The 11,976-nt window shown below is 27.2% G+C and overlaps 1 protein-coding gene across 1 annotated transcript in view; it reads left to right on the top strand.

Annotated features, from left to right (window-relative positions):
- Positions 1–3,112: 3,112 nt before the first annotated feature.
- Positions 3,113–11,976, top strand: part of LOAG_17994 (CBR-ITX-1 protein) — a gene marked incomplete at both ends in the record, with an annotated part of 14,636 nt that continues 5,772 nt past the window's right edge. Inside the window, 12 exons of the mRNA XM_020450664.1 lie at positions 3,113–3,172; positions 4,065–4,196; positions 4,395–4,602; positions 5,263–5,366; positions 5,809–5,955; positions 6,680–6,890; positions 7,436–7,573; positions 7,863–8,074; positions 9,985–10,157; positions 10,950–11,040; positions 11,373–11,525; positions 11,691–11,930. Of these exons, the coding sequence (XP_020305635.1) occupies positions 3,113–3,172; positions 4,065–4,196; positions 4,395–4,602; positions 5,263–5,366; positions 5,809–5,955; positions 6,680–6,890; positions 7,436–7,573; positions 7,863–8,074; positions 9,985–10,157; positions 10,950–11,040; positions 11,373–11,525; positions 11,691–11,930 (1,869 nt within the window). The remainder of the gene's footprint in view (positions 3,173–4,064; positions 4,197–4,394; positions 4,603–5,262; positions 5,367–5,808; positions 5,956–6,679; positions 6,891–7,435; positions 7,574–7,862; positions 8,075–9,984; positions 10,158–10,949; positions 11,041–11,372; positions 11,526–11,690; positions 11,931–11,976) is intronic.

The raw sequence follows: 11,976 nt of genomic DNA, 5'->3' as shown, positions 1-11,976 counted from the left end.
CATTGTCACAGTCATCATAACCATGGTATTTTAGCACTATTTTTTAATAATTAATAATGTGGAATCCTGGAGTTTTAAATATTTCGGCAAATTTTTAACAATTTGGTAAATTACAGAAGGACTAAATGGTATAATTGGTTGTGTTACAATCGTTGGGTTAACAATTGGTAATCGTTTTGTATTTAAATTGGAAGAAAACAAACGTTCTGGAAAGATTAAAGCTAACTGCGATGCGCTTTGTACAAATGAACAATGCAATAAGGTTGAACTTTATTTTTTTAAATTCAAATTTTTTAAATTAGTGTAGTTTTAATTTTACATTGTACGGCCAGTTCACATTGGTACGCATATTTGTCCACGTGATGTCGATTTTTCGACGTAATTGTAATGCACTACGCTATACGCATGACACTTTTAAGAGAGTAATGAAATCATCTGAAGAAATGTTTAGGTCAAATTGGCATTTCGTAATTTTGATAATTCATGACCACTTTTTGCAAACTTTTTAACTTCATTAGCTTACTGTTATACAGATAATAGCAGATTCGAAACGGAGTTAAGGTCATATAGTAGAGTAATTATTCGTCTTATTTTGAAGTAGACATTTTAAATTCAATTTTCTGAAAAATTTTTCGAAATTCTTTTTTATTAAAGTTAAAATTTCAGGGTACATGCATCGATTTATTCCATACAGCTGTATGCGACTGTCGTGGTACTTATCAATCAGGAAAACGATGTGATGAAGGTTTTGTTGATCTTTTCAACAAATCTTGGCTTTTATTTATCGGAATAAATATATATTTTGCTTTTTCTTTTTTTTTTTTGTTTTCAAACCAACAAAAAAGTTTTTATTTAGCTATGAAAACATTAAATGTATCCTGGGATCAATATATCTCCTACAAGATTAACGATGATGAGTTACAACCAACTTTCATATCAATTGATTTTAAGGTAAAATTAAAATGAACTAAAACAAAAAAAAAAAACCATAGCAATAAATATTTTTACTGTACGTTTTTTTTTGGAAGAATAATCAATACACGTCAGATTATTACGGTATAACTATCAATTAATTGACCAATTAATAACAATGGCAATCGAAAATTAAGACATCAATAAATTTACGTCTATGCATTGGCAAGGAAAGATTTTGCTTAATCAGATTAATTAGATGGGATAGAATTTTGCAAATACATTCATAATTCCATTTCATTAAATTAATTAAGCACTTGGGAGAAAAAATATTAATGATAGAACAAACTTAACAGTAATTAATATTAATCCATTTAGACAAAAATAAATGAAGGCTTAATAATTCATGGGACAATTTTGTCGCATAAAACTAACAGGTCGATTGGTATACTAAAATTAGCGCTAATTTATGGAGGACAATTACAATTAACAATAGCCAATCTTACTGAAATCAATTTCTATAATGTTACTCTACACAATGATAGGTATGTTATTATCTTTGATTGACAGTGAGTGTTCAAATGTTAAGATTATCATTTGTTTTATAATTTCTCTAATAATAATATTTAAAATCAAAGATGAACAATTATTGATTATGCAACAATTAAATAATCATCACTGATAGCATTAATAACAATAAACTAGACATGTCAATTTGTTTAGTAACAATAGAACGGATTATCATAAACTGATTAGACTAATGACTAGAAGTTCTGAAATCCACTGTTGCCACAATTACAGGCACACTGGGAATGCTATAGTAATTAAAAAAAAAGCATTTCGAATTTGCTGTTAGGTTATCAATGTAATGGTAAAGTATCAACTAGTATTTGAAAATTACTTTAATTGGAATGAATTCCAAATTTTTGTTTTTTTTGCATGTTATACTTTTCATTTAGGTTTAATCAAATTTTGCTGGAATTCGAATATAATGTAAATGTGGTTCATATGACACTTAATGGTAATACAAAATCAGCAAGTTTGAATATGGATGATGAGAATTGTCATATCAGGTGGATCAAAAATTCAAATCTTTTTTCGTTTTTCTCATTTTTCTTGTTTGTTTTTTTTAAAATTGATTCCGTGTTGATTTATTTGCTAAAAAAATCCGACAAATTTGATAGAATTTTCTTAACTTAAATGATTTTTGAAATTATTTGCCTAATTTAATCAAATAATTCATTTCAAATCAATTTTTTATATCTTAATAGATTTGATAATGAATTATTCTTTTGTGCTGGAGATATTGAAGTTGGCTTATCTGGATGCTTACGTGCAATTTACGTTGATTATTTTGACGTAATCGATGGATATGTTAAAGGTTCATCAAAGGTATTATTAAGTTTACTTCGAACAATCGAACTGTGATAAATGTCAAATGAAATTACTAAGTTATTGTATTATAGGTAAATGCAAATGCAGAATTGAAAAGTTGCGATAGAATTGGTTCAATTATTGGAACAGATCCGGAAATTGAAATTTTACCGGTACTAAATGCCGGCCCAAAATTGTTGGATGGAATTACGGATGAGCAGGTAAACATGCATAGGATTGGATCATGATATGAAATTAAATTTGATCATGAGCTTAAGCATGTGTAAGAAACGGTGCTTCAGTATCATTATGTCAAAAAAATGAAGCCAGAAGTAGTAACAGTTAATAGCATTTAAATACCTAATGTAAAAAATGAATTAGATAACTTTAATTAGTAAGAATTTGTATTAACTTTCAAATATTATTCATCTTCTAAACAATGCATATACAATGTGATTGGCACAGGAAATGATTTCATTATTGAAAGATTTTTCGAGCAAATGATATTATCGAATTTTAAGATATCAAAATTGAAATTGGAAAAAAAAGGAGCTAAATAGGAATTTCAGTTATTACTACAAAAAAAAAAGAAAAAAAAGGAAATGTATTTAATTCTTATTTGTTATAAATAAAAAAAAGTAAACAGTTTTACTAATTTTCATAGAAAAGGTCAGCGATTCAACAAAAATTCAAAAAATTCAAACGAAAATTTTGAATTGAACTTAGATACATAATTGGACTTTGGTATATTAATTCGGTACATTGAAAATTTTCAATTAACTTAAATAAAACATTAAGAAATTTTAAAATGCTAACACAATATTTTAGATTGATGACGATAAAAATGTTGCATTTAATGATGATATTACATGGAAAATTATGACAGGTATGTTGTTTTCTCAACTAAAATTGCAATTACTGTCATAATTATTGTCACAGTTTTGCTAATCTTTCTTTTGAACGTGAAACTTTAAGTTTTATTTATAAATTGTTGAGAAATTAAATATTAAAATTCGTTAGAAATTGTACATTGTTAATTACTTCATCATTAAAAATAATAATGATTATTATTATTATAATTATCATTACTGTTATTATTATTATTATCAATATTACTATTATTATTGTCATTTTTTTTAGACCAGTACTTTTTTACCAAACATAAACTTTAAAATCATTTCACTGTATTTGTACGCTCTCTCAAATTTCCATTATCTCTTATTTCTCTAAAAAAAGGAACGAAAATGAAAATGAAACAAAAAGATGAATTATTTTAAAATTTCCAATAATTTTCCAATAACTTTCAATTATTTTTACATACAACAAATTCGTCTTAAAATTAATCAAATTACTCTAACTTACCTTTATATGCAGATAAACATCGCTTTTAAATCCAGAGATTAATTACTCCCACTTATGCTTATTTGTAATAAACATCCTATTTAAGTTATCCGGTATTCTCATCACTTATTTTTACCTCTAAAAAATTTTATTAGAATATCATAAATGATTAAGTGATAATTTAAGATTTCAACAGTTTTCAAATGATTAAATGGTAATTTAAAACTTTAAAAAAAAATTGTCACTTAACCAGTTTTCAAATGGTTAAGTGATAATTTAGACCATTTTTCAGTGATATTATCATTTGTACAACGAAAATCCTACAAAAACTTTTCCAATATCATTTTGCATAAAATTAGTAAAATTTTTGGTAAAATTTTAAGGAAAAAAGAATCAAAAAGAAAATTTGAAATGGCCAAAAAAGATTTTTCTTTTAGAATTACCAATGAAACAACTTTGTGAAAATGATGAAGCAATAAGTTGCAAAAATTCGATTGAATGTATTAAAGACGATGATTTACCCAAATGCATTTGTCGTAAGGGATTTATTGGAGCATCCTGTCAATTTTGTATGTTTAACAAATTAATTCCCGAAATTTAACCGAAAGCAAAATGTTTAATCAAAATTTAAAAATGAAAAAAATTTAACTAATTCAAATATGCATTTAGTACCTTTGAAAAATTTTTCAAATTTTAAGATTTCAAAATAAACATATTGAATTTACTTTCATATTTCTTATTTGCTTTATCACTTTTTTACATTTAAGCACTTTTACCGTGGAATTGTGATGAAATATTCCATACTGGTAATACAGTATCAGGAATGTATATTATTGATCCTGATGGTTCTGGACCTTTACCGGAAACATATGCTTATTGTGAAAATGGTAAAACAATCATTATACACAATATGCCAAATAATACGATAATTCATAGCAAAGATTTAAATGATATTCATATGATAATTAATTATAGGTAAGTTTCAGAAAATACATTTTTCTTGAATTTTATCAAATTTGCTTTTTTTCCAAAAATATTAATTATTTGTAAAAATTGCAAAAATTATTCGTCAACCATTCTTGGACTCATTCTATCGATTTTGTAAAAATTTTTGAATTTTAATCAAATTTGATATCTGTCATAGATTATTCAACGATGAACTTTTGGAAAGTTTAAAAAATCATTCCGAATCCTGTTCACAAGTAATACGGTATAATTGTCATATGGCACCGCTTGGGTATAATTTATAATTATTTTTCTTTCATTTGTACATGATGATCATTTTGTGGTCAAATTGTTTAAACTCTAAGAAAAAAATTTTTGCATTTAATAGCAAATAAATTTCGATCAGAAAATAAAATGACGGAAAATTTTTTAGGAGTAATAAATAAAATTTGAAATAGCTGTAGAAAATTAAAGTAGGTAGTTGTATCAGGTTGCCAGCACTGCTCATCTCATAATTCCTGATATTATCAAAGGTCAATATCTAATATAAACGGTGCAATCGGAAATTTCATGCAGTTTTAGCTTTTTAAAAATTCTCGTTTAATATTCTTCACCTGTTTAATATGTAAATCACTATGTTTTACGGATATCAGCATAAAGTTTGAGATGAAGTGCATGGAAACTATTCAGGTTTGATACAATGAAAACTTGGTTCACATCAATCTCGAATGAATTTTTTCGCGGATTTGGCGGAGTTGACGGAACATGTCCTTGTCAGGATAACAAATGTACAAGTAAGTATTCGTCTTTTGAATAGTTTGATTTAAAAGAAAAAAAACGCCACATACTTTTTTGAAGAGAGCGAATTTGTTGATCTTTTTGAATTCTATATGAAGCAAAATATTGTTTAAACCTTCAATATAATATTGTTAATATTTTTAAAATTTTTCAATTGATATCTAATATAATTTGACTTATAACATATTACTGTTAAGATAAATATATGTCATTGGATACTATCTGATAATTAATGATGTCATTTTGTCATATTCCATGAGGATTTTGTGTAATTTATAATCAAATAGTTTATTATATATTGGACAAATTGGAATGAATGTTTTTGGAAAAATTACAAGAATATTTTGAACAATTTTTGAAAATTTAACAAATAAAAACTATTTATTGGTATAAAATGTGCTTGTTGATATGCATGTTTTTTTCTTTTTTTTGTTTTAGAATGCAATTGTGACAGTGGTGGTGTCACAAGTGATTACGGTGTAATGACAGGTAATCAGGTCCCAATTCGAGGTATCTATGGATTAAATGATCAATCAGTTGACAACGGTTATTTGACACTTGGCCCATTGGTTTGTATTGGAAACGGTATGCGCTAGACTATTTATTTTTACATTTAAGCATATATAAGGAAACTTTTTTGAAATCTTTTAAAAACTCTTTTTTACTTTTTTTATGGTTTGAAATCTTTCAAAAATAATTAAATGAAATGGAAAAATTAGACAAAGAGCACAACTATTTGTTGAAGTTTTTGATTTCAGATTTACAATTCTTACTGTCTTAACAGTTTTATATTTATTTGACTTGATTTTATTCTATTCCAATTTACACAACACTTTAAAACTTTAAAGAAGAATAAATTTGATAGCAATACTTCAGATTTGCTACAGTGATATGTAACTGAATAACTGCGAAAATGGTTAAGTGTGCCGGACTAACCTTGATTAGTTTGACCATTATCATAAGTTACCTATCTAGTGATCATTTATCGTTTATGATATTTGTTATGAAAGTAAAACATTCAAGCCAACTAATTCAAACCTCAACTATGATTTAAAATATAATTTAAATTAAATCACAATAAGTACACTGACACAGACATACAAACATAATTGAAATAATGCATTGTACAATATTTATATTGTGCTTTTTCTTTTAAATTTTTAAATAAGAGAAGTAAAATTAAATAAGGAAAAAATGAAATCGCACAATTGATTTTCATGTTTGCTTATGAAAAACTGTGAGGAATTGATTTCTCTATATAATTATTCAATTTCCAATATCCGAATAATCATTTTAGCTGGTCAATCAGATTCATATACAATAACAATCCGTAACCAATTTAAGTCGGTGGAAATTGGTACTTGGAATGGTAATATGTTAAGTTTTGAATTTCGTACCTATCTTGAAAGTGCTACATTACTCTCATCAAATGATGCAATTATTACGATCACAATGTTAGAACGAACATTTTATTTGGAAATTGATAATCAAATTAATTTACCACTTATTCCACAATCAAGGTTTGCATTTTTTTCCCTATACGTATTCAAATTTTATCGCTACTGTTTGATTGAATATGAAATAGAGGGAGACAAATGAAATCGTTTAATTTGATTTCAGCAAAAAAATGGCTTGGAAAATTAGTTTAAAATAATGGATATTTGCAAAAAACACTACTTATTGTAAATTAGAATGAAAGTAGCACTGATAATTTTACTCTAAAGTTGAAATTATTTAATTTTTTTAATTTATGTATTTCATCTATAAGAATGTTAGAGTAAATTCTTTTTTTCTATAAAATTTTGCATAATTTTCCTTTTTTTCATTTCCTTGTAATTAAGTATTGATTTTTCCGATAATACGAAAAGTTTAAATTTTGTGTGTTTTTTAAAATAATACGAGAATACGAAAATTTTTAAATAATTTATCTTCATGAATATTTTTTTGTGGATAATGAAAATGTGACGAAAGATGAAGCATTCTGTTTTTCAAAAATTAATTTAACTTTTTAATAACAGAAAAATGAACCACAGGTAAGTTGTTGAAAGAAATTGTTAATTTACAGAAAAAATGATGGATATTGGCATCGGATTATTGTTGATATTCGTGATGGATCAATACGATTCTCAGTAGATGATACAGTAACAACAACAATAATTAAGCAACATTCGTTTAGTAGTAATATAAAATTAAGTATTGGTGGGTAAGTTAATAAGTACAATTAAGAAATATTTGTTCACTTATTTAATATTTAAAAATATTTTTTAGAAATGAAATCGATAGAATTGTTTTTTTTTCGGTAATCAGGTATTTATAATCCGGAATATTCAGTTGAGAGAGTGATGGAAAGTTTTTGTGGCACGTATATGAATTTAATAAATTATCAATTGAAAACTATCACTTTTATTGTTATTGTTTTGTAATAATCTTGAAATTTGATATGGAATGAATTTTACTTTGAAAGTTCGTATTTCATTCAGGCTTTTTTTTAGTGGCCAAGATGGTTTCTTAGGTTGTATTCGTCAAATATTTCTGAATGGTATACTTCACGAAGTGGATCAAACTTTTCGGGGTAAATGTATGAACAAATGTCAATTACATCACTGTCAACATGAAAGTCGTTGTGAGGAAGATTTTGCAACCGATACAGTACATTGTGTTTGCAAGAATGCTATCGTACATTCGGGACATTTATGCCAAAACAGTAAGTTTTGTCATTTTTTCCTTATAAATTACTGCATCGCACACATGCAATAAAACGATATATTAACTACAGTATGCATATGATAAGTAAATATTTGTATACGTTGTAAGATTATAAAGTGTAAATGAATGAATGGATGGAAAAAAGAGTTTACGAATAAAAGTGATTAGAATTACTACTTGCTATATTGTTTTCTTTAGCATTTATCCCACTCAAGTGTAGGGTCCACTTTTTAGTTTATTTGCGCCATCATCCATTTGATCGGGATGTATGCTAACAGTTTTCATATCATTCTGTAGCTTGTCAGACCAACGTTGCTTTAAGCGACCAAGTAGGTTGCTTCTTTGAAATATCGAGGTTAATGGTAATCCTGCACACAGAATCATTATTGATTGGCTTGAAAGGTGTAGCCGTACTATCCGAGGCGAGACTCACGTAACCTGTCAAAAATCAGAGCGATACCGAATCACTGTCGAATGTCGTCATTGTATACGTGGTCGAGGCGCGTAAGACCGGCTGTCCATCGCCAGCATCTACATCCACTAAGGCGACTCTCTGATTCCTTTTTCGCAAGTCAACATTTAGCCCCGTAGATCGCGATAAGTCGGGTCACAAAACGACAGATCATCGAATTGAGATAGTTGGATATGTTCTTGTCGCACATGACACCAATCGTGGAACACCACTTTGACCATACAAAGTTGACACAGGTGGGGGGGGGGGGGGGTGATTGCTTGAGCTATTTGATACATGAATAACATTTATGGTATCCTACTTATCACAATATTCCTTATTTATTTATGTTAATTAATTAGGCAAAGAATAGGAGAAAAAAGGAAGCATACTTATTGTAAGCCAAATTTGCGCAATATAAATTTGAATTTTCATGTAACTTGAGAGACTTAATGATAGGTGGAATGGAAGTGTTGCCGACTTGTTAACTTAATCATAATCAATGTATTATGTAATCTTGTAAGATTTATTTTTATTATTATTGTTATTCAAAGTAGGTGTCATTTCCACCATATTATATCTCGTATAATCACTATAAGTATAATCTCGTATAAGCTATCAATTGACGAATTACCGGAAATGCATCTATGATTTCCGGCTTCTCTTTCCTTATATCATTTTGCAATTATCCTTCTCATCATTTAGTTAAGTAACGTGATGTTTAACTCATTGGTTTTTTTTCATTTCCGGCACGATTACTTCCTGTAGTAATAATTTCATGATAGTTATAAATAATCTCTTGAGAATAACAATAATTCTGTGATGTGGCAGCTCATTAACAATAATTTAATAACTGTAACAATAAATATTGCTTGTTACAGTTATTAAATTACTGTCAATCAGTTACCACCACTATAGAATTATTGTTATTATTGTAATGGTAGAGTTCATTAACGGTAATTTCGCTATCGTAACAATAACGTTACCGTTACAGTTAATTATAACATTACCTTTACCGTAACGCTGCCATTACAGCAACCGTGCATCGGCAACAACTTATTGATAGTAATTTGGAAGTTGTAGTTACCCCAATACAGCAATGCTGCATCGGCAACAAAGCATTGAGAATAATTTGAGAAATGTAACAATTAACTGTAACTTTTTAATAGTAACGATTCATTAATTTTATTTTCACAACCATAACAAACAATAGGGAATTCGTAACGATCAATAGCAGCTCATTAACAGTAATTCTAACAATATTAATATATGATATTATACTGTGATTGATATGCAATAATCGTATAATTTCGCAAAAAGTCATTCACAGTTTCATTTACTACACGTTAAATGATCGTATAATTCTTATATTGTAACTTTCTTCTGCCTTCTTTTTGTTGATCTTTGGTTTTTCGTTCTTTTTTTTGTAAATAAAATAAAATTTCAAAAAGTTTAAGGTGTTAATTATGGGACAGAAGTGAGTTTTCACGACTCAAAAGAAGCATTCCTGAAAGCTGAAAATATTACTATTGCAAATGCATTGATGCAACGGATTATCTTCAGTTTTCGTACTGATCAACGTGATGCTTTACTCATTTACCTTCATGATCAGTTGTATAACTTCATACAGGTACAGTATGATTTCATTTATTTCTTATATCCTCTTTCACTTTTCCTCTAGATTTAAATTTCTTCAGCAAAATTGAAAGAAATAAATCAATCTTTCTTTTAAATATATAACTGAAATATTTAAAGTGTTAGTTTCTATTCAGTCTGAAGAAAAATTTGCATTAATTGTTAATTACAATTACTCCATTAATCGATCAATCCATTCATATATTGATTTTATTTGCATACAAATACTTTTCATTGATTATTTATTGCCTGATAGAAATGAAAGTGAAATAATTTGCAAGTAATTAATGAAAAATCTACAATAAATGATCAATTTTATCATTATCTTTGTTAATCATTTATCTAATAATATCTTAAACCAAACATTTAATGAATTATCGTGATATAAACAACGCTTACTGAACTGATTCCCGTTCATTCCCTTTCTTCTTATTCCTGTGACATAATCCTTTATTTTATTTCATATATTTCCAAATGTTGCTAGATGTTTACCAAATTTTCTGATAATGTATGATTTGATTACTATCGCGATTTCTTCAATTTTGAAATTTTTAATTTTATAATCTTTGCTGATGCTATCTCTTTAATTCACTTATCACTTATCTATAAAAATTTCAGTTAATTTGATAATATATATTTCTTAAATATAGGTGACATCCGAATGATTTGTTTTTGAAATTAAATATAATAACAAATTATACAAAAATCGTTTCTAATTAACAAAAATGATGAGACAAATACCATTAAATTGTTTTTGAAAACTACAAATCATTAATAACCACAACAGGTACACCTATCCGATCATTCACATATGGTATTAACGCTTAATTTTAATCGTACCATTTATCGCTGTGAAGTTATCGCCAAAATTGGAAATGGTAAATAAAATTTGGGATAATATGAGTAATTAAATTAGAAAAGCTTCGTATAAAATGATATTTTAAGTATTAAATTTTTTCTGTCGATCAATCAATAACTTGATCAATCAACTCCCGATAGCAATTAATATCTCAATCATATATTCCGAAAAGATGGTATTTTCGTAAATATATGACCTATTGAATAATATAGCAACCGGAAATAGTGCAACTGAAAATTTTTTTTCGAATCAAAATTTTACATCGAAAAATTTCGATAATTCTGTTAACTTGAGAAAAAATATTTTTTTTCGAATGTTTTGTTGTGTTTCTTTTTTTTTTTTGCATTGTAGAATATAGCAGAATGAAATGGATTCAAGTGATGATATTTCAATGGTCGGATTCTGTTGAATTAAATGTCAATGATGAAATATGTCAAATTGCTGGAAAGCGTATTCTTTCCAATAATTTTATTAAAAAATTCGAAATTACTCATGATATGGATGGTGATTTATTTCATTTTCTTTTCTAAAATTCCAATTTTTCAAAAAAGAAAAAACGGAATTTGAGTATTTCAATTTAGCTTCTATTATCAATTTCCGGAAAACTACCTATCACTGTTTAATTAAACATGACAAAATTTCCTACTTTTTATTTTATTCAAAATTTAGATATCATTCAACCGCCAGTTTCACCAATAACTGAAAAAGGTGCCGCCTTCAATTTCAATCAACCGTACGTTTTATTATTCATTGCTGGTGTACCAACTGAAATTCATTTTGGTAATTTGGAACCAATTTATCGATCAATTATCCCGAATTTACTTGGTTGTATGCGTGGTTTAATGATTGGTGGAAAGCTAATTGATATGCGTAATCAACATTATTGGTCTTATTATCCAACTAAACCAGGTTTGAAAATCACTTTAACAAAAAAAAAAAAAAGAAAAAAATAACT

The sequence above is a fragment of the Loa loa genome (assembly GCF_000183805.2).
Source record: "Loa loa unplaced genomic scaffold supercont3.168, whole genome shotgun sequence".
Lineage (NCBI taxonomy): Eukaryota > Metazoa > Nematoda > Chromadorea > Rhabditida > Onchocercidae > Loa > Loa loa.
Note: the sequence above shows the minus strand (reverse complement) of the source record. Positions and strands in the feature narration are given on the sequence as shown.